This window comes from Lycorma delicatula, chromosome 1 (genome assembly GCF_047948215.1).
Source record: "Lycorma delicatula isolate Av1 chromosome 1, ASM4794821v1, whole genome shotgun sequence".
NCBI classification, from domain to species: Eukaryota; Metazoa; Arthropoda; class Insecta; order Hemiptera; family Fulgoridae; genus Lycorma; species Lycorma delicatula.
This window is the reverse complement of record NC_134455.1, coordinates 395,684,628-395,709,682: the sequence shown is the minus strand read 5'-3', so window position 1 is coordinate 395,709,682 and position 25,055 is coordinate 395,684,628. Positions and strand designations below refer to the sequence as shown.

The 25,055-nt window shown below is 30.8% G+C and overlaps 1 protein-coding gene across 1 annotated transcript in view; it reads left to right on the top strand.

The window, feature by feature from the left end:
• Window positions 1-9,136: 9,136 nt before the first annotated feature.
• Window positions 9,137-25,055, top strand: part of LOC142317375 (nucleoside diphosphate kinase 6-like) — a 38,036-nt gene continuing 22,117 nt past the window's right edge. Inside the window, exons 1-3 of the mRNA XM_075353876.1 lie at window positions 9,137-9,406; window positions 14,747-14,889; window positions 18,847-19,007. Coding sequence (XP_075209991.1) covers window positions 9,341-9,406; window positions 14,747-14,889; window positions 18,847-19,007 — 370 coding nt within the window. The 5' untranslated portion in view covers window positions 9,137-9,340. The remainder of the gene's footprint in view (window positions 9,407-14,746; window positions 14,890-18,846; window positions 19,008-25,055) is intronic.

Here is a 25,055-nt window from a genome sequence, read left to right as displayed (position 1 = left end):
ACTGTACATGTAAATAAATTTAAATGAAATATAATTTAAATATTGTTTATGTTATTTTTACTTCCTTGTATGAAGCATGGAAATATCCATTTTGATCATTCCTGAATCCATTTTCACTAGTTTCGGCATGATGTATGTACAGTATCTCACATAACTCAAAAACAATTAGCCATAGGATGTTGAAATATTGGATTTAGGATTGTTGTAACATCTAGTTTTGCACCTCCCCTTTTGATTGCAATTGACTGAACCAAAAGTGTCCAAAAAAATTGAGAGCTTTTCAACAATATATCATAAGTGGTATCATAATAAGTGGTTATTTTCATTGGTTCCAGACTTATATTTTTTTTTTTTTGGTGGGCGAAAAACGCCTGGGCGTTATCATCACCCAAGATTTTATTAATAAGAGGGTAAAATAACTCCATAATAATAAAATTAATAAGGTGTAAAATTAATATAAATCATATAATAAAAATAGCCAAATAAATTCCAGACTTATAGCCAAATAAAATTTTAATTAATGATATATTTGGATCTTACAAGGGAAAAGCACATCAGTTCAAATCAGACTTCATCTCCTTTCTTTTTTAACTTTGTTTTAATTTAAATATATTGATTTATTAATAATTTATTAATCTCTGATTGTAAAAAAAATTATGATTAATAATTCAATAACAATAAAAAAAAAAATATGAAAAAATATAACTTATTAGTTAAATAAAGTATATGTGATTTAATAGGTGTACAAGTAAGTCATGTGGTGACCACATCATTTTTTTTCATTATGCTATTCAGCTGAATAAGTTTGGCAAAAACAACTTTTCCAGGATGGAGATCCACAGTGCTCACCTTCTAAGTATACTAGAGCGGTGTTAGATATCCACAGAATCTATATAATCTTTGCAATAGCTCTGCAAAATCTCTTCAAAAGACTTGTGTTAAAATCAAAATCGTGCATTTGATTTTAAATATATTTAATCACAATAAAAACATTACATCATCAGTAAATAAACTAGTGTAAAAATTAATTATTTTTGAAGAAAAAAAAAATTTTATTTCCTTCTACTTCAAGTGGCATCTCCTTTCAGGAGGTTTGCAATCATCATCGCTACTTTGAGTAGGCAGTTCAGAACAGTTCAGTGGACGTTGCGCTGAACCATTTCCTCAGATTGTACAACCATGAAATTCTATGCCACCCAATGTTATACTTACTCACTATATTCCCCTGCATGATCAACTAACTTTTCTCCCCTCGTTATGTAACTTAGATACTGTAATTTCCTTGTTTGTATTGTAAATGTAATCTCAAGTTGTTTATTCATACTTTCTACCTTGATGTTTGACACCTTATCCTACCAAGATATACTTATTATGCACCCATAATATCGCATTTCATAGGCTGCCAGCTTTTTCATGTGTAGTTTTTCAATGTCCATGACTCCATTCCGTATAGCAGCACAGGAAATACAACATTTTACCATTGTAGCCTACAGATATAATCCGACCTGTCAATCACACATGAAAGTAAGCATTTTGAAAAAGGTGCTTCTAGGTGTTTGGTCCATGTTATTTTATTCGAAGTCCATTCAAAAAGTATTTGATTGTAAATTGTAAAGAAAAATAGTTCACCTAACGCCTTATAAACCTAATTTCCTTCTACGTAGTCTCCTTGTAATTCCACACTCTTAACCCAGCAGTCATTCCATTGTTAGAAACAAGCCACTTTGGAATGAGGAATGACTACAAATTGTCCTGTAGCATGTGTTATTATCTTCTCTTAATTTTCAAACGGGTACTGTTTTAGATTGGGGAAAAACCAGAAATCATAACGAAGTTAAGGAATTCAATCCTTAACTACCAAGAAATACCGGATTAAATGTGACTGATAGTTGGATGCATTATCATATTGCAACTGCTACATGCATGATTCCTACAGGTCTAAACTGTTGTGTCAAAATGCATCTTGAAGATGACACAGAACTAACACATGTTTATTAATTTGTATATATTATGAAGAACAACTATGGGGTAGTAATAAAACATCAGCATATTTTTCTTCTGTTTTTCTTTTAACTTACTTTCTTTGACCTTGAGAATGATTGTGATTTCCATTGTGACGACAGCTTTGGTTTTTGGGTCTTACACCAAGACAGTTTTACAGTTTTTTGGTAACTTAGAATCACCATTGGTACACTCTTACATTCCTTATGTTAGTTCAAAACAAATCTCTTTCTATCAACTGGCGCAAATGTTCCTTTGCACCAAAGCTTTTACAGCCATGCTGTAAAAGCTTTGGATGTTAAGCTTTGGACAGATGTTAAATCATCTGTTAAAATTATGTGCACAGAATCATAATTAATTCCAATAACATTTCTGATTTCTTAGATTGTCAGCTGATGATTTTCTATTACCAAGCATCACACGTGGTTTGGTTTCAAAAATTGTTTTTGAATTGTTGATAGGCTACTTCAATTGTCTCCATTGAAGTTTAGCTATTTTTGAAAACACTTATACTTTACTTTAATTTGTATAACCTCCATAGGTTTATTCCTCAAAACCTGCTTAACCTTTGCATCGTTTTGCTTTTGTTCTGGTCAAAGCTTGCTTGCAAGCTTTTGGTAGAAGTTGATGTGGTAATTTTTTCAGCACGTATCATATTACAAAATGAAAATATGACAAACACCTGCTCCAGTAATACACACAGCAGATGCTGGGCATTAACTAATGTGTTCTATGAAGTTACACTACGTACTAAAGATGCATTCTTCCAAGTTGTACTGTAGCCATTCAAATAATTTTTCAAGAAAATAGTGTCAGATAAAACCTTGTACAATATATTCTGGTAAGATTTTTACGACAAACATTTTGAAAATATATCTAGATCAGTTTCAGTTTCAGTGATTGACTTACAATTTAAAAAAAATATATGGTGGTGAAAAATTTTAATCCTAAGAAAATTTTATTAGCATAATTTTTTGGAAAATAGTAATTTCCTGAATTGTCATTGAACATGTAAATAAGTATAATAATAACATGACATTAATAACTTTCAAAAATAAATCTGATTTCTACGAAACAAATTCTCTATCAAAAATATTTTGTCATCAATTGTAATGATAATTAAGTGATTGTAAGTTCTAATCCTAATTAGAGAAGATGTGGATTAAAATCCATACCTTGTCTGACACCTAAATGAAAAAATAAAGTTTGTTGCACTAATAAAACAATAAAAAAATTAATTAGCCCTGTAAATATTTTACTGTGTATGACTCAACCAATATCAGTTTATCATGATTTAATTCAATTTTTTACAAAAGATTTTTTACCGTGATAGTAAAAAAAGTATAGTTTCAAAAATATGTATAAATCAGCTATGATCAGTATTAATTTTGATCACAGTCAAGATCGCTTGTCAAATGACAAGCGATCAGATGCTATAAACTAATTAGAATTCGCTCACCTTTAAGGGAAGGAGGCAAGATTGCTATGATACCACTGAGTTTTTTTACTCATGCTGGAAGTAAAACTATTTATTTTTTTTTTAAATGTAGGAGATCTGAATAGATGAGTATGGTCTGAGATGCTTAAACAGTATTTAGTTTTTTTACTTGCCTTTGTTAGTATAACTTTCTTTAAATATAATAATCTGAATATCATAACATTAAAAATATTTTTTAATTGATAGTTTTGGACTGTTAGCAGTCATTAAATTTTTTATTCACTTGTAAAAGTGGAATAATTTACAAAAAAAAAATTGTACATTTTTTTTAATGGACAGAAAAACACTGAAGCAAATTTTTCTGAATGAGAAATAATGAACGGTAAAGAGGTGGTTTCTAATAAATTTAAGAACAATAATTTTTATAAGAAAACGACAATTCTAACATTTTTAAAAAAGCTAGTAAAGTATTGCTAAACTTTCCCCAGTGTTGTCTCTTATGTTCAATAAAATTTTAAATTGGAAATAATGCAGTTAAGTAAAATTTATTAATTTTAAATTAAAATATTAATATAAGTCACTACTGATTGTTATTATTAATACTGAAAACAGTGTTTTTTACTGTTTCGGCTGACCGAGTGCAGGAAGAAGCAGATTTGATCCTTTGACCAAATACTGTTCTTACCGTAAATGCAGCATTTAAAGTATAATTTGAAAAAAATCAAAATTCTTAACATAAAAAATATACTGGAGATTCCACTGACCGCCTTTACAAAATTATACTCTTTTTGACACGTTTTGCAGTAATAGTACGCTAACTGTATTGCTATCAGCCGCTGCTGTGGAAAATGATTAAATTTATTTAATACTATAGTATCATTAGGCTATAAAATGTTACTCTTAGGCCTAATTTCTGTAACAATTGCCAAGAGAAACAGCTGTTCTGAACGTTCCTTACTGTAACCTGTCATTCCGACTTGCGCCGCGTCGTTCAATGTTCTGCTTATATTTACATTTTCGCAATTTTTGTTATGAAAACATCATGTTTGTAGTATGTTTTCATTCCATAAAGTAATTTATCTTCTTTTTAGTAATGTGTTTATGTAACATTTTCTTTTTCCAAATGTAGTTATAAAAACATCGTGTTTATAATACAAGTTTTCTTTCTTTACCGTATTTTTTTTTTAATTGTATGCACTTGATTTTTTTTTTCAATTTGTGGTTAGGATATTTTTTGTAGAAAATAAAAAATTCGAACATGGCAAAAAATAGTGCTTATGTGATTGATAATGAAGTAGCAAGGTTATTAGATGACTTAGCATCAAACTCTGTTCTCTGAACATTTAGATATGAGGTACATTTGGATGTGTTGCTGAACATTTAAATACTGTTACATTAGATGAGACTGTTGATGTGGATGAATTTGGTAGTATAATGCATATTTGGTTCTGTTGATGCAATAGACCTACAAGATAAAATTTTTAATAGAACGACTGATTTATTTTCAGGGGATGCTTTACAAGTCACTGATGGTAATAACTTGGGGTTTGTTTGATGGCTTGTATAATAGTAGAAGCTAACTTGTGCATAGATATTTGTTTTGAGATCTGTCACACTAGCAAAACTTTTTAAGCTAACTGTATTTTTCATGCTAAAACATTTATTAATCAGTATTCTAGAATGTTTGCTACTTAAGTTTGAAATATTATATACATATTTTAAGCAGAAGTTAAAATAAAATAAATTCAACTAACTTGCTCGTTTCTGTACTTTTATTTTAAAAAACCCACACAGATAGGGGGTCGCAATTACTTGTATAACAGACACATTAAAGGGTTTAAAGTATAAATGTTTAAAAAACAATTAGTACAGACATTTTGGCCCCATTTGAACTTCTTGCCCAACAGCCACATATAATATATAATATATTTAATATATTTACTAATAACTATGACTTGAAAAACAAATAAAATATCTGAGATTAAAAAAACTAAAAACAATTTGTACGTTAGGTATCATGGCACCCACTTTTTTTAAAATAGTTCCCCTGAGTCGTCTACATTGATACAAGACATAGTTGGATTTTCAATATTAAAACAATTGTGATGTCCTTATATATAGCCAAATGGTTGTAATAAATGTAAATTTTTATGGTCAAAAAAAAACGTAAGATATGAGGTAAAATTTATTTAGAAATAATGTTAATTATCATACACCCTTGAATCTGATTGACTTAACATAGATTTTTATGTTTATATTTAAATATGAATTCTGAAATAACTTTATAAGATTTTCATCACATTAAAGCTCACTCAATTTTCTATGAGTATGTAACAAAAAGTAAATCATTAAACATGGCCAAAAACTAGCTATGTTGCTATGTTGTAGCTATGTTGCTACAACAACTTTAGAGCTGTTGTGAGGAAAATAAACAGAGAGGCGAATGAATTTTAGTTAAACAATATAAAAACAGATATTAGACTATAGCATAGATTCCATATTGCATTTAAAGGATACTTTGATGAAACAGGTTGAATAGAAATAATGGCAATGTATTCTTTAAAAAATATTTATCAAATACTAGTAGACCTGAAAATGCTTCGCTGTTGCCAGATTTGTTAGATTTTTATATATAATATATATATTTATATTTTACATTTATATATATAAATAGATTAAATGAACACAATTGAAAGTTTGATAAAACATTAAAAAACTGATCATTATGGAACTTTACAAAATTTAACCTTTCACTTTTCCCTATTTCTCTTTCTCCCTTTTCCCCTTACTCCCTTTTTCGTGCGCATAAATTGGTCCACTAGTTTATTAGTCTACAGCAAATATATTGCCTTATATATATATATATATAGAAGAAGAAAGTCTCTTTGTATATTTGTTTCATAAATACCTTGACACTGGCACCACCTATGAGGTATAATTTTTGCAAACATTTTTCTTTTATGTAACTAACATATATTCAGAATATGAGCCAAGTCGGTCCGTAAATACAATTTTTCAAAATATCTTGACCCCTGTACCACCTAGTGGATTCAAACTAATTCAGAAACTTTCACGGGTGTGCGCACAAGTCACTAGTTTCATGGCAGTCGGATAAATGGTATAGAAATGCATACAGAACAAACAAACATTCATTTATATATATGTATATATATATATATATATATATATAAAATATTATAGTAGCACGGAAAATTTATTTTAGATGCTAGTTTCAAATTAAAACTGACTACCGTTTCAAAGTTTTAATCAGATCAAAACTACTACTATAGTACAGTTAAGTAGGAAGCACAAATTCAAAAAATAAAAATAAATTATCAAGAATTTTTTTGAAGGACAATCCACTGATAAAACTTGCACATAATTGTGTTCAGAACATTTACAAAAATATAGTGAATCCATATAAGGTAAGCAGTTTCGTCATAATCAACATAATTCAACAAGCCATAACTATTACTGCTGTAATTATTATATGCTCCAGAAGAATATTATAAATCATTTGATATTTTGCATTTTCTTTTAAAACTGATGGAAAAAGTGTAGCCACTTAATTAATGTTCTATTTTAAGAATAATAGTTATTAAATGACAATTCAGAGAAGGATACAGAACAGTTATAGCCACGTATTAATTTGTATTAGTAGTTGCAAATGTTATCGATGGATCACATAATGTTGTTAGTATTTTTTTATGATCTGTATGAGCATTTGATTTCATGAATTATAATTTCCTTCTGGAAAAGAAAAGGTATTATGGGGTAGAGGAAGCTGCCACTTGGGTGATTGTTGTGATGTAAAAAACAGAATATTAGAAAGAGATCTAGATTGACTATTTGGTTCTAGAGTAAGTGCAATTTCTAATCTATGTTAACAGTTTCCCAAATTCACTGCTATTGTCCAAAGTGATAGTATGGAATTTTTTAAGGAAACACAAATATGTAGACACCATTTACAACTGTTACAGGCTTTGAAGCCTAGCGACTACACTTTATTTACCAACTTCATGACTGAAATTTTGCAGCATGAAGATGATGACTTTCTTGAATGTATTGTAAATGACGAATTAATATTTCATCAAGTTTACATGCATAATAATGACCATAGGTGGTGCTCAAAAAATTCCCATGAACATTTACAAGAAAGGGATCGTCCAAAATTAATTGTTTTCTGTGCGATATCTTGACAGCAGGTTTATGGGCTGTCCTTTTTTGCAGAAGTAAGTGTAACAGGAGTTGCTTATTTGGAGATGCTGTGTACACGGCTCTTTTTTCAATTGCAAGATTAACCCGAGAATTTTATTTGGCAACAAGATGGTGTGCTTCTTCACTGGCATAACTGTTTGTGATCGGTTGAACGTTATTTCTATTCAACTGCTGAATTGGTCAGCATGGACTGATGTTATAGCTTGTTTGATAGTGGCCTGCAAGGTCATATGATCTGAGTTTTGTGATTTTTCCTTTGTAATTTTATAAAGGATTTTGTATATGCACCTTTGCTATCTTCTGATCTATTCAATTTGAGGCACAGGAATGGCTGTAGCTTTCATTATTTCAGTCATGCCAGTTAAAGTATGGGATATGTGTCGCATGATGAAAGGTAGTCACATTGAAGATTTTTAGGGAAGAGCTATGAGTTAATGTTTCATTATTGTAAGTCAAAGTTAAGAGACAGAACCAGAAAGTTAAAGATTTAGAACCCTGATGTTTTTTATACACTCTGTATTTATAATACTAATGATTAATTTAACTGTAATAGTTTGACCTTATATAAGACAGACCTGTTATATATAATAAAAAAAATTATTATTACACTTATGTACATTGTCTAATTTTATACACCATCTTTTAGGGAAACTCAGCTTCAGAATTTTGATTTTTCAAAAGAAAATTCAAGTTATAAAATTCATATTGAATGGGTCATTTGGGACAAAACTGTTAAAACAAATAAGGAAAGCGATTCCTAGATTTGCTATTAAAAAAAACAATTAGCTGTACAAAGATACAAAACTTAACAATTATTTTAATTTACTGGTACAGAAAGAGGAACATGTATGTTTTTTTACTATTGATAAAAACATTTATGTTTTTATCAATAGTAAAAAAACAACAAAAAAACCGGTTTTTTGTTTTGAACCAACCATTGATGAAAATTGGAAACCTTTTTAAACCATGGGAAAAAATAATGTTGCTGCTATTTATGTAATTCATTATTATAACTATTTGTATTACACACTATAACCTTAGTAAAAAGAGTAAGGTTATGCAAATTAACTGCACCTATTTTTGCGTTCAGTTGAACACTATGGATCTTATAACCATCAGACAGTGAAGAGTAAAAAGTATTAAGATAAATTATATAGCACAGAATTAGACAGTTCCATTAAAGATATGAAAAAAGTTTGTAATTCACTGGTCAGTGTTTAGTCGATTCCAAGAAAAATGCTTGTTTTCTCATTTATACCTCTTGCGTTTTTAGAAAACGTTTATTAGTTATTTTCTTATATGAGTAGAAGTATTTTTATTCTAAAATATAATTTAGATTTAATGATAAAATAATTGTGTTTTGATTAAACTCCATCGCATACAGATTCAAAAATTCGTCCCTCGCTTAACGCTACATAAATAATCGATTATATGTAATTAATTAACAAACAATCGATTAACCTGTAAAGTATATTCGATTGTAAACAGAGTGTGTGAAATCGTTATGGATCTGTTTGACGAATAATATTATAATAAATTTATGTTTTAGTTACATAAGGACTTTGAGGAGTGTAGTAAATAAGCTTTAATAACTTAAATGTAATAAAGATGAGTGAATTCGTGTTTTGAAGCTATTATTATTTGGTTTTCAGTTTTTACATTTAAGATGATAGTAACATTTAAATGTCTTTTGAGATAACGTTGGCCTTAATTAAACCTCATGTGTTGAAGGTGCCTCGTGCTGTGCAGGTAATGTGTTTTTCATGCGGTTTGTAACCTTTCAAAAGTTAACCTATCTAGTAGTTGCAGCCTGAAAGCTGTATATTTTTTAATTGTAGGACAGGTTATCATTTATTTTAAGCATATAGTTGTTACACAAATTCCATGTATGTTATTTACATTATTTCCGAGGTATTCCAAACTAAATGTTATGTTTTGTATTCATATTCATTTATCGTCCTCTGTGTAAATAGTTATGTTAAATTATTTATATAATACTTTCCACTTAACAATCTTTAATAGTAATGTTAGAGCGCTTTCGGATATATATCTTTATAAAATTCAATTTAATATAGTTAATGATATGTGAAGTAAATAATTGTAATGTATAACATATCATTGTTCCTGAGAATGGATTAATAATCTGAAAGCGCTCAAAAATTGTTGGTAAGCGGAAACTATTATATAAATAATTTATATATTAATACCAACGAGCCATGCTATAAAAATTAATAGTTATGTTGTGTGCATATTTTCACTGACAGCCACATTTGACGCCTACAAATACTTGCAGTAGAAATACCAGTTACTAGTAATATTGTGTTCATCAGAGAGTACTTTCCTGCTTCTTAAATTCTTATAAAAAGCAAAATTTGCTAGGTAGTAGCGTTTTTTTTTTTAAATTTATTATTAACTGTATATTTTATGATAATGCCCTGATCAAGGTTTTACCATGGGTTTCCTTTATCCATCCAGCTAAATGCAAGGGCAGTTCCCATTTTTAATTTTTGGAATAGCATATCTTCTACCATTCTTAATGGTAGAATAATGAATGGTACATTTATAATAATGTAAAGGTTTTAAAGAATGCTAACTAAAGAACAATTTTTGAATCCACCTTTATAAAGAAAGAAAAGAAAAAAGAAGCGTACTGCAAGCTAGTATATTCTATAATATATAAAAAAGACTATATATCTTGACTCACTTGAACATTATGAAATTACTCATCAAAGTTTACAAAGTATAAACAGTAGCAAAAGTAGTTTTATAGGTGGTGTCAGAATTTGGCACTGTTATACTGTGTGGGAGATGATAGTAGTACCTTTACAACATGTTATAGGTAGCAAAAAACCAGTTGCTGGTTAAGCAATCAATCCCCTCCATGCATGTCAAGTTAGCTTTCCAAACTTTAATTTGTGATACATATACAGAACGACAATGTACTGACAGAATAGAGAGCAGAAATCAAACACATTTTCCAACTATTCAAATATATTTTACAACTGATGTCAAAGTGAACAGTTTAGCCTGTAAGCACTTATATGTTAATTTAATAAAATTATATTAAAAAGATTAAGAAAAAGATTGTTTGGTTTGCCATTAACAAAATGGCAAAGGATTGCATAACTTTATTGCCCTTGCCCATGAAAGATTTTTACGTCAAATATGCCATAGGAATTTTAAGTAAATATTAATTACCTAATTAAGCAATATTTAGACTACCAATTGTGAAAAAGATCAAAATATTCAGTAAAAAGAATTGGGTCTAATCTGATCCTTTTCATCAAATGATATTTTTACAGAAAAAATTATGCAGTATTAAAAGCATAATTGAAAAAAAAATCAAAATTCTTAGAAAAAAAATTTGATCCCATTTGATATCCTGTCCCCCTTGCCTGTCAGTCTACTTATTATAACATTTGCAACTTTAAAAACAGATAAGTATCAGAGATTATAAAAAATTAAAAATTCTTGGATTGGATTCCATGGGACTCCCTTTTTTCTAAATTTTTCTTTATTGTCTAAGTTAATACTAAATACAGTTGGATTTTCTTTCTGAAAATTGATATTTTAAGTACAGGTCTAATTCAGCCAACTTGATTTTTGGTGCCTAAAAGTTTTTTTTTGTAATTATTCAATAAGTTAATTAAAAAAAAGAGAATACCGTGATGCTTTTTCATCTGAAGAAGGGATATACATAACCAAATTTCAATGTTTTTGGTCAACAGATTTTCATGATATGAGGAAAAACCTGTTAAGAAGGGTAATGTTAAAAATCCCTCACCTATAAATTTTGTCTATTTAAAAATTTGGAATTTTAAATAGTAATAGATACTGTCTTCATCCTGAAACTGTAAGTTTTATTATCACTATACAAATAGTAAAAAATTAAAAATGGCAGAAACTACTCCCCCTTTTTTAATTTTTTCCCAAAATTTAATGTCATAAGTGCTTGTAAATTTTGTGTAACATTTAATATCGGGGTATTTTGGATCAAGGGGGTGTTAAAATAAAACTCCTTATAAAACCCCTTCCATCTTTGAAAACCTTTTATATCCAGACTTTTGGTTGTTTGCTGCACTGCTTTATAGCTATAATGAAGAAAGTAAAAATTTAGAGTATTGGGTATGACGTAAATTAGCATAGTTGTTTATCATAGTATTCCCAAACAGGCAATAAGAATTAAACAGCTGTGTAATCACAATGTTGAAGCAAAAAAAAGTGAGTGGATATTTTTATGTGGTCAGATTCTTGTTAAATATAGAAAAAAACTTTATATTTTTAGTTGATACAAACATGGAAAGAATACATTTAAGGGCTTGTGATCTTCTTCTTCTTCTTGTTCTAGTTTCAAAGGTTACCAGTGATTTCTTGGCCATCCCACACTTCTTTTGCCCTTTGGTCGATAGTGTATTATTTCCTTGTGGAACCTTCCGTCTACCATCCTATTAACATGGTCTTTCCACCTCTCCCTGTTCTCTACTATTGTGTCGCACAAGGGTAGAACATTTAACTCTCTTCTGATATCCTCATTCCTAAAACGATCTTGTCTAGTGCATCCCTTTACCGAATGCAGGTATCTCATTTCTGCCGCATGAATTTTACTGAGCTGTCCCTGTGATAAGACCCAACCCTCAGACCCATACAACAGACTAGGAACAGACATCACTTTATAAAACTTCATTTGAGTCGTATTCAGCACCTTCCTGTACATTGTTCTCCTTATTGCTCCACAAATGGCTTGAAATCTAGAGCTAAGGCTTGTGATCACATTTACAATTGGGGAATGAAGAAAATGTGAAAGTATTGATAGTGTTGAAGGTAAAACAAACTCTATGAGTACAAAAAAAACTGTAAGAAAAGAAGGCCACAATATTAAGCTGGATAAAATAAATGGTGAAAAATAAGGAGTTGTTGAAAAATTCTCCGAAGTATATTAGATTGGGAGAAGATTCATTGAAATGTGATAATATGTTGAAATTCATTTAAATGAAGATTAATTTTAATGTGATTTGGGATTTTAACTTGAGACATTTTAACATTCATTTGGAGAAGATTCATTTTAACATAATTTTATGTTTTGAGACATCGTAACTTATAAAATCTTTTAAAATCGGTAAATTTATTTTGGTTTTCATAATTTAGAACAAAATATAATTATTTTATGATTGTATCAGGGAAACTGAAAATTAAATTAATTTATTTTAAATATTATATCTTTGTTATAAATACTCATAATAAATGTCTATATAATAAAATGGACAGAAAAAGAAAAACAGCTGCATTTGAGAAATTGAGGGAAGTATACCAAAAGAAGCAAAAAAGAAATGATATTGGCGTGGTAGCAAATTGGCTGATTTGAATTTAAAAAAAAATCATCTGCCCTCTAAATAAGAAAAAAATTAAAGTTTAAATTACCCAAGAGTATCAAACCTGAAATATCTTGATTATTAGACTAGTAGGTAATTTATTAAGTTAGGGACTCACCTCCAATTTTGATGAAATTTGGAATATACCTTATTTGGACGTAAGTTATTAGTTATATTTGAAATTATTTGTTGGAAAAGTCATTCACCTGAGTTATGTCCATCGTAAGTTACAAAGTATTATCACCAAAAATTTCATAATTCAACATTGTACAAGTGTAACATATATTTTCAGACTAAATAATTGGTATTGTATATAATTATGGACTTAGCCCAACAATCGACCTATATTTAAGGATAATTAGATGTGGTTATCAAGCGAAACGAGCGTTAGATTATGTTTGATTAGGTAATGTTAATAACCCACTGGGTTGGTGTGGTGGTAACCGTGTCCTTGCAAATCCAGCTGATTTCGAAGTCGAGAGTTCTAAAGTTCAAATCCTAGTAAAAGCAGCTACTTTTATATGGATTTGCATACTAGGTCATGGATACCAGTGTTCTTTGGTAGTTGGGTTTCAATTAACCACATATCTCAGAAATGATTGATCTGAGACTGTACAAGACTACACTTCATTTATACTCATACATATCATCCTCTGAAGTAATACCTTACGTGGTTCTGGAGGCTAAACAGAAAAAAAAAGTTAATGCTGATATCAAAAGTTCAGTACACAGAATCTTTAGCACCCAGAACCTTTCCTGTTTAGCCTCCAGGAATCACCGTCGGGTATTACTTATGAGGATGATATGTACGAGTGTAAGTGAAGTGTAGTCTTGCAGTTTCAGGTCGACCATTTCTGAGATGTGTGGTTAATTGAAACCCAACCACCAAAGAACACTGTTATCCATGATCTAGTATTCAAATCCATATAAAAGTAACTGCCTTTACTAGGATTTGAATGTTGAAACTCTCGACTTTGAAATCAGCTGATTTGTGAAGATGCGTTCACCACAAGACCAACCTGGTGGGTTTAGTACACTGAACCTATCCTAACATAACCTTATCCTTGATGCCTAAACCTAACTAAAATCAATTGAATTTCACTTAAACCAAATTATTTACTGTGTAAGTGATGTACATTGTACTTAACCTAACATAATGTAACTTGCACCTAAGCTTAATCTAACTCAATTTAGTTTTAAGTGAATTTAATTTCATTCCTAAGTTAATTAAAAAACTTATTTAGTCTGAAAATAATGTGTATAACTCTTGTACAGTGCTGAATTATGAAATTTTTGGTGGTTACTGTATAACTTATGGGAGACATAACTCGGGTGAAAGGCATTTCTGATGAATAATTTCATTTGTAATGAATAACTGTTGTAATTAAGGTACATTCCAAATTTCATCAAAATCAGCGGTGAGTCCCTAATTGTATATAGTTATAGACAAGTACACTTGCCATTCAATTACAGCCACTGTTGTGAGTATATTAATAGCTACTTGAAAAACATTAACTTCATTTTGAAATGGCATGTAGTTCAAAATGGAGTTAGATTGAAAGCTGTCATTTTGAATTTAGTGTTAGAGACCCCCTTTTTTATGTTCTAACAATAGCGATTCAATAAACTCAGTTTTAAGCTCTCCTTGTTTTTTTTTGTTAATAAGTCTCGTCTTTAGTAATTTAAGTTCATAATTATAAAAGATATTTGTTTATTTCAGGCTATTCGAAATGTGATCCTTGAAAATGGATTTTATGTTGTTCAATCTAAACAGGCTACTATGTGTAAAAATGAAATAGAAAATTTTTATAAAGAGCATGAAGGAAAATTTTTTTACAATCGTCTCGTTACGTTTATGATGAGGTAAGATAAAAGCATTGTTTTACTAATTTGGTGCATTTAGTAATTTTTTTTTTAATGCTTTTATTTACAGACGCATCAACAATTGTAGTCATTAGTGACTACAGTAACACTATCATTTAATATCATATAAAACAACAAAAATCACCAAAATTTAGTAATTATGATTTAGTTTGTAGAAATAAAAATAATACAAATATTTTAAAATAAAATTTCTATTTTGTAATGAAACAAAATGGTTTTTTTTTTTTGCTGAGGAAGTGCTCCTATTAGGAATTTAACTGTGAATATTCATATTCATTTGTTTTATTAACCAGCCATTCCAATTATATGTTAACTTAATGAATTTACATATTTTTTTGAATTTTTATGATATATTTGAGAAAGAATTCCTAGAAGTTTTCATTTATTTTTAAGATGAAAGGAAATGATTTACAAAATGGTTTGAATACTAGTGTTTGATAGTTTAAATTGAGATATTTATCAATTGTTTATTTTTTAACTCATTTTACACATTGCCATGTTGCAGAATAGAAGATATACTTATGTAAGAAAAGCTTTTTTACATTACAGTATATTAAAATTATTTTGCAATAAAATAAATAGATCAAGATTTATACATTATACAGAGTGATTCAGGAAAACAAAAAAATTTGAAAATTAAATATTCTTTTGAAAAAATTATGTTAAATAAATTTACTTATAAGATCAAAAAAAACAAAAAAAAAAAACATGCTATTTATGATTACGTACACAAAATGTATTTCTTGAAGATGGCATCCTGCAGTTAAGCTTTGTGTCAACATAATAGATATTCCTGCAGTCTCATAATAAAACTCTGTGTGGTTTGATGCAAAATTTCGACAAAAAATTCAACAATTGCTGTTTGGATCTTGAGAACTTTTTGTTCTTCTGTTGTAGAAGGTCGACAAATATACACTTTGCTTTTAAGGTAATCGCAAAAGAAGAAATTGCACATTGACATTCCATGGCCTACCAGGCTGTGAATTGTGATGGGATGCAATGACATGACATGGAAGGCTACAGAACATCAAACATTTCTTAAAATTATATGGTTGCAAAACAGTTAGCCTATAGTCAATGGTGTTCATGCTGTATATGATGTTGATCCATCTCATTGAATCAATAATTATTCAATTATCAATTGAATTGTACATTGAATATTGAATTTTGTTCATTCAATATCATTCAATAATTTGTCAGTTATTATACAAGAAAGTGTTTCAGCACGATGATGTATTGATCTGAGGTGACTGTAGTCATGAGGCCATCCTAGTTTTCAAAAAAGTAAGGGCCTATTATGCCATACAACACACAGTATGCCACACAATAATCGTGTTGCTCTGTATCTGGTACTGGTGTAGCTGTTCAAGATTCTGTTATGTTCAGAAACAAAAATTTTGTTATTAACAAATCCATTAAGTCGAAAATGGCTTTGTCCGACATCCACAGTTTGTCGTCTGTTGTCCTCATTTATCTTTAACCATTCAATCGCAGAATTGATGGCACATTATTTAGTAGTTTGGATTTTACCAGACGATCTGCAACTTGTACGGATGGTAAAGTAAGTCCTGCAATGGTGTTCTTCAAACACTTGAAATATACAACTGTAAAGTCACTGTATGATGACGAATTGAATGGTGTGGATTTCTTACGACAACTGCTCAATATTGTCTCGCAGCAGTCTGCATACTGCCTTCAGGTTTCTTTTTTATTATTGAACCAGTTTCCTGAAAATTATGTATTCATGTGTTAATTGTATGAAGTGATGATACACAATCGTTGTGTAATAAATTAATTGGCAGAAAAGTACTTTATGTGTGCCTCCATGCTCTCATTATCTTTATAAAGAACTTTGATGGCAAAAGCACATTTTGCACTACTCCAAATAGACACGATAACTAAATATCAAAATGGTGCAGCTGGCTTTTATAAGTTATTCAGTAGTGACATTCGCCTAGGACTACCACCACAAATTTCAAAATTTCCTGTTTCCTTGAATCACCTGTATATTATCGTCTTGTATATCTGATAATTTTTTCTTTGTTATAGATTTTTTTTAACAATATATATAGTACACAGAATGTGTAAAAAAGTTCCCAAACTAAATTAAATAAAAATACAAAACAAATTTACTCACATCAACCCTCTATATAGAACCCTTCTCTTGTTGCAGCACTGGTAGAGCCTCTGAAACGCTCTAGAGAAATAATTTTGTTGGGTCGCCTTCAACTGCTCGATGCAAGCCCTTTGGGTGGCCGGAATGTTGTCGAAACAGCGGCCTTTCATCTTCAACTTGAATTTCAGCAACAGAAAATAGTCCATTAGAGGCAATTTGGATGAATAGGGCAGGTGGGATAAGACGGTGATTTGATTTGCAGTGTAATAACATGTTAAAATTGTTGCCATGTGTGCCGGGACGTTGTCGTGCAAGAGAGTTCAACTGCTTGGCTCCCGGTACCCAGATTCGATGAAAGTGATGCATAAGACATTTCATTACTTCCAAATAAGATTTAGAATTTACAATTTGACCAGTTGGGTCAATTTTGACAAATTCATGATGAATTTGTCCCAACAGACCCTTTGAGTTGAAGAATGCAATCAACATCGTTTTCACTTGTAATTTAGAAGAGAGTCTTTCTTCTCTCGTAGAAATTTAAATTAAGCATCGTTAAACTATAGTGTTTTTATGTGGAAATTTTATTATCTTATTATCTAATAATACAAAAAAATATTGTCCTTATTGATATTCTATTATTTATTCGGTTAAACCAAATGCGGTTTATCTTGAAAGTGATAAAGTGTAGAATTAGATTATTATCCTCCTTTCAGCTATTCTATTTGATTCATTTTTTTCCCGGTTCTTTTATTTTACAGAAAACTTTAACCATGGCCTTGAAAAGACCCAGAAAAAAATTTTTTGGAGGAGCACCCCCAATAATTTTAGTTACGGGCTCCCGTATATATTGAAAGCTTCAGTATCTACTGGTGGGACATGATGAGGCTATTTAATTCCACCATTACTGATGATGATGAGAGTTGGCTTTGTCATTATTTTCCTGAAACCAGCCAGCCAGGCACCCTCATCTCCTTTGTCGAAGAGGCAAAAGCCAGCATTAAGCCTGGCCAGTGTTTCAACTCCTTCAATAGGCTTTCTGAAAAAGATATAGGCGGTTCTAAAGAATATATAAAAAATGGGTTTCACTGAGTGGACACACTGAGCCAAATGCATTCAGCTTGATGGGGGCTATTTCGAAAAAGACTATATCAAATTGGGCTTTACCTTTTGTAGTTGATGAGTTATACGAGGGCTGTTCAGAAAGTAAGGAATGTTTCCACCTGGCGCCGCCAGGCGCACGTCAATCGCGTATATATTGCTGTGCTTGTGTTCGGCACCTCAGTCAGCGTCCAGCCGTGACAACGGGAACATGTCCGCACTGTCCGTTTTTTTTTTATATACAAATTTGAAATGCGTGCTGCAAACAAAGATCCCGCCAGTTGTGAGGTCCGGTCTGTGATTCGTTTTTTGTTGGCAAAAAAATTATAACCAATAGAAATTCATCGGGAACTGTGCAAAGTGTGCGGGAACAACGTAATGAGTGAAAGTTCTGTCAGGAAGTGGTGCATTCAGTTTAAAAATGGCCTGATAAGTGCCTGAATTTGTATGGTGATTATGTTGAAAAGTAGTATTTTAGTCCCTCCTTCACATGTATATAATAAAATGTTTTTCTTGTACTTGGGTTTTTTAAAATTCCAAAACGTTCCTTACTTTCTGAATAGCCCTCGTAGATTCATTTTTAGATCTTTTTGGCTACTGCTTGTATTTCATATTTTGAAATTAAAAAAATATTCAAGAACTATTAACGAAATGGGGTGTGCATCACTTCTGTTAGATTTATGGTGGCAAAAAATGTTAATTTTTATTATTTTTTGTATCAGTGGACCGATTGAAGCGTACATTTTGACTCGTTTGGATGCAATAGATATGTGGAGAAAACTGATGGGACCAACCAAGGTTTTCCATGCTCAGTACTCTGCACCCGGTTCGATTAGAGGAAAGTTTGGATTGACTGATACAAGGAATGCTACTCATGGTTCAGGTTTGTAAACGAATGAAAATAACTTTTAATTTATTTGATTTACTTATTTATTGTTTATAACAAAATTTAGAAAAAATTTAGTTAAATCCTTTTTTTTCCAGTATTATTTAAAAAGAAAAACAGATCTGAAGCAGCAGCTTGTTTATATTTACGTAAGTCTTTTATGCAAAGTGTTAATATAGTAGATTTTAAAGATTTCTTTTCCCCCGAATTTTTTCCAGGCCCCCTGAGCTGGATTCGCATGTAAGCATAAACACAGCTCCGGGGGGTGCCATCGCCTCAAACCATCCAGGCAGGAAACCTGGGGCTGGTTATGTAAGGGTATCCTAGAAGGGATAACATCACTGGGACTATGGTCTTACAAGTGCCATGCCTCAAGCGACGAAATCACGAAAGGGATCTCTCTGTCGGGACTCCGGTCAGCTGCTGCCTTGCTTCAAATAAGGGACCCTAAAGGGGATCCTCTACCAGGACTATGGTGTTTCCTCCCCTCCATATGGTGCCCCAGGGAATCCCCGTTCAATCATCGAAGGTGGACACCTGAGCATCCCACCCCTCCTGAATGGGGCTGTCACAACCCTAAGCCATGGTGTTCCTCGGAGCGCAGTCGCACGGTTCTCATATCTTGTGCATGGCCCTACAGTCACGGCCCTGAGTGAGTGCCCCTGCAATAAAAATAAATTAACTAAATAAATAAAGTAGTGCACACTTTATGATACAAAAAAATAATGAAAATTCAAAACTGTTTGTAAAATTCAACCCACTGAACAGTTTAATAAATCACGTAATACACATCTATTAAAATAACTTGCTAATACATTTGAGGGAAAAATTTGTTTGTTTATACAGTGTAAGACGCACCCTGGGCAGTAAGAAAAAAATAGTGTTCAAGTTATAAAGTAGAAAATTGAGAAGAAGTAATGGATGTATAGAATGATAAAGGAACTAGAAGAAGGCTTTAGAAATGGAAAAATTGTTTGTTAAATAGATAACAGTGAAATAGGAGATGCGTTGTGTTACACGAAACATAAAAGATATAGAAAGTACATTGAAGGGATGTGAAAAATTGAAGGCTAGGAAGAGGATAAGAAAGGAGATTGAATGTAAGATAAAATGAAAATTTAGTGTTTAAGAAGATAGAAATACTTGAATGCAAAAGAAAGTAAGAGAAAATATAGGATGTTAAATAATAAATTAAAAAGAGAGACATTGATAAAGCCAGGAGGAAAGAAAAAGTTAAATGAAGATAGATTTCATTTAACTTGTGCATATTACACTATAATCAACACTGTATGCATACAGTACTGATATTTATAGAGAATGAAAGACTGCCTCACATAGAAACTAGGTAGATAACTATATGTAAACAAATAAAGTAAATATGAGGTGTGGCTATTAAATAATGAGACTAATGCTGTAAAATATTTTGTTTTAAATTTCTACATATTTAATTATCCCCTTCAATATACATCTCTCCTCTTCCCTACAATGCTGCAAGCGAATTTTCCATTGTTTAAAACAGTGCTGGAAGTCTTCTGTGAGCTGTTTTATGACGCATGCCATTTTTTCTTTCACAGCTTCAACGGTCTAAAATTTTGTTCTTTTTATTCAGATTTGACCTTGGGGAACAGATAAAAGTTACTTGGTGCCAGGTCAGGCAAGTAAGGCTTTTAGTCTTAACACTGGGATGTTATACTTGGCTAGAAATGTCTTTACAGATAATGAAGTGTGAGATGGTGTATTGTCATGTGAAGAACCCGTGTCTTGTTCTTCCACATTTCGGGTAATTTTTTTCTGATTTTTTCACGGCGTTGAGGAAGGACCTCAAGGTTGTAATGTCGATCAATAATTTGACCTTCAGGAACTCAGTGAAGGTACACAATCCCATGAATATTGAAAAAACAATCATGGTCACTTTTAATTTTGATTTGCTCATTCGAGCTATTTAACTCTCGTGAAGTTGGGGCCTTCAAATGCATGGATTGACACTTAGTTTTTGAATCATATGTGAAAAACCAAGATTTATTATATTATTACTCTTTCCAAGAAGTTTGAGCTGTTGTCAGTGGCATTCAAAGTGTCAGAACAAACATTTTCACGAGCTTCATTTTGTTCGATTGTGAGAGTTTTAGGCACTATTTTTGCGCACACTTTTTTCATGTTAAAATTGTTATGTAAAATTTGCCTTGCTTATTCTTTGTCAATTCTTACAGTTACAGCAATCGCTCGAATAGTTCACCGACAGTCAGATTGGATCAGATTACTAATTTTTTCAATATTTTTATCCGTTTTTGACGTGGAAGGGCGACCCAGGCGAACATCTTCTTCAACGTCTTCTTGGCCATTTTGGAAATGCTTAAAGCACTCAAAAACCCGTGCATGTGATAAATATTCATGGCCATGTACTTTTTTTTTTAATAAAAGATAAGTTTCAGAAGCGGTTTTTGCAAGTTTCATATGAAATTTCACGATAATTCTTTACTGTAATAAAACATTTATAATTTTTGAGGCAAAATAAAAAAACAGATTTTATTCAAACAAAGGCCACGGTCAGACTAATATGTGTACAGAAACTGGAGTGGCAGCAATTTAGAGAGAAGGCTTCACATTACACAGCTGTCGGTTGTATGAATTTGGTGCATGCACAGTTCTTCTGTTGCAGCATTAGTATCGTTATTTAATAATGATATTATTTATTTATTTAATAAGTCGTACCTTGTATAAACCCTAAATTAGTTAAATTAAATTATAAATATAGAAATGAAAGAAGTTCTTTAAAAGGGGTGAAACTAGAGCTGGGGAGAGTACTATGACAGATTAAAATGTGTGCAATTTGCTCTTTAAAGGGAAATGAAAAATATTTTTAAAGGGATGATAAATGGTAAAGCATGTGATTCTTGCTTAACTATTGAATGTATATCACACAAAAGTTAAAAATTGTAATTATTATATGTAAATGAAATTTCCAAATATGCATAGAGAATTTCAGAGGTATAATAAATCAGAAGATCCTTTGTAAGCAAAAATTCATGTTGTTAGCTAAACAAATATGTGGAAACAATATATTTCTAATGAAAATTGTTTGAATTTGTTAATAATATCTAACAACATTATTTTTTTCTGATAATATGTAAAATATATTGTACAACTTTTAATAATATTACAAACATTTTTGAAAATTTATAAAACTTTTTAGTCATATTTTATCAAATTATTATCATAGATTGCATGAGTAATTAATAGGTTAATTTGGATTTCAAAAGATAACATCATCTTTATGCAGGATTTATTTACATCTAGCCGTTTTGCAGATTTAGCAATTTTTTACATGAGTTAAAGAAAAGCAAGAATTAACCCGCTGGATTGGTCTAGTGGTGAACTCATGTTTCAACTGAACGTCAACCAGAATATGGTGTTGAAAAGATAAACATTCTTCAGGTAGTACAGGTTTCTAGTGATGAACATGTCTTCCCAAATCAGCTGATTTGGAAGTCAAGAGTTCCAGCATTCAAGTCCTAGTAAAGGCAGTTACTTTTATACAGATTTGAATACCGATGTTCTTTGGTGGTTGGGTTTCAATTAACCACACATCTCAGGAATGATCAAACTGAGACTGTACATGGCTATACTTCATTTACACTCATATATATCATCCTCTTAAGTAATACCTGAATGGTAATTCCTGGAGGCTAAACAGGAAAAAAGAGTAAAAAAATAATATTACTAAAGTCTTACTTTACGTGAAAACAAAGAACGAGGTAAAGTAACTATACAAATAACTGTATTTCTGTATAATTTATTCTATAGTATATTATGTAAGAGCTGTACTTAGAGGTATTGTATTACATTGAAATATGTTGTATAAAAACAGTAAAAATAGGTTAGTACTCTTAACTGGTGTTTGTATCCAAGATATGGTTTGGGATTCTGAGCAACGTGATTAACTCGCATCTCTTAATAGATACTTTGTTCCGTGCAGCACCTGAGTATCATTTTGAGGTGTAACAGAGTAGAGCATCTTGAAACTAAACGGATGTTAAATATGCCTGCAGTAAATATATTTATTTAATGAACTAGTTGTTGTGCATTAACAGATTAATTAACAGCAAGTAGAGCTTGATTTTAGCCAGGTTACTGTTAACTTAGCTGAAATCAAGCTCCATACTGTTAACAACTCCACCACCGGGTTGGTCTAGTGGTGAACACGTCTTCCCAAATCAGCTGATTTGGAAGTCGAGAGTTTCAGCGTTCAAGTCCTAGTAAAGTCTGTTATACTTATACGGATTTGAATACTAGATCGTGAATACCAGTGTTCTTTGGCGGTTGGGTTTCAATTAACCACATATCTCAGGAACGGTCGAACTGAAACTGTAGAAGGCTACACTTCATTTATACTCATGCATATCATCCTCATTCATCCTCTGAAGTAATACCTGAACGGTAATTCCTGGATGTTAAACTGGAAAAAGAAAGAAAGGTTACTCTTAACAATTGTTTTCTAATGACTGTAATAGTGAATCTTTATAAAAAAAAAAACCAGTCTACAGTTTCTATATCTGACCTGAATTTTCTAATATTTATTTTTATTGTTTCTGGATCTTTTTTTCTTTACATGATGGAAAGAATTGAAATAATTTCTTTGCTGATGGTAGAACTAAAATACTGAGTTATTTTTAAGTTGTCTAATTTATATTACTGATTTTTGATTAATAATTAAATTTATAATTAGTGGTGTAATTTATTGTTATGTGTTTCTGTATTACTTATGAAGAGTTTGTGCTGTGAGTTTTCCTGTTGTTCATTTATTTATTTATTTTTTTAAAATTTCTGAATGGGCCACTAATATGGATGTTTGTGGAAAAGTATGGAATTTCACGTGTCAAGTCTGGTGGATACAAGAATGTGTTTTACATTGGTTCTCATGCTACATAACTGGAGCGTTGTTATTTTGGAAAAAATTTGGAGCATGAACTTTGAGTGCGTCAGTTCATCCATTACAGCTAGTTCCATGCTTCTAGAATGACGTGTGTTTTGTTTTACTTTGTTTTTTCATTTGTATGTTTCATTATTTTTTATTCAAACTTATATTTAATATTTTATTTGTTATTTTTTTGTTTTATAGAATGGCTTTTATATTATATATTTTTTATTAAATTTATTTCTTTGTACTCTATTTAATATATACAATTTCAGTTATGGATTTGCAATACTGGATTAAAGAATTAGGATGGACTTTATAGAATTTAAGGTTGTATCTCTGTTTATGGAAAGTTCTCCATAAAAATTATATATAATGATTGCATAATATAGGAATGGCAATGTAGGAAGAATTGGTGAAAATGTGTAAAATGGTATTTGAGAAAGCAGATAAAAATTATGGTATGAAAAAATTCAGGCGATGCAAGGAAGTTTTCAGAAAAAATTTAAGAAGGTAGAGCAATTTGTGTGTGAAATGGGTATTTACATTAGTTTTTTTTCTATTTTCAATTAAATTTTTTTTTTTTTTTTGTCTTAAGTCATTTGACTGGTTTGATGCAACTATCTAAGATTCCCTATCTAGTACTATTTGTTTCATTTCAGTATACCCCCCTACAACTTACATCCCTAACAATTTGTTTTACATATTCCAAACGTTGCCTTCCTACACAATTTTTTCCTTCTACCTGTCCCTCCAATATTAAAGCGACTATTCCAGGATGCCTTAGTATGTGGCCTATAAGTCTGTCTCTTCTTTTAACTATATTTTTCCAAATTCTTCTTTCTTCATCAATTTGTCGCAACACCCATCTGATTTTTACATTCTCCTATAACACTACATTTCAAAAGCTTCTAATCTTTTCTTCTCAGGTACTCTGATCGTCCAAGTTTCACATCCATATAAATCTACACTCCAAACACATACTTTTAAAAAGTCTTTTCCTGACATTTAAATTAATTTTTGATGTAAACAAATTATATTTCTGACTGAAATATCATTTCACCTGTGCTATTAGGCATTTTATATTGCTCCTGCTTCGTCCATCTTTAGTAATTTTACTTCCCAAATAA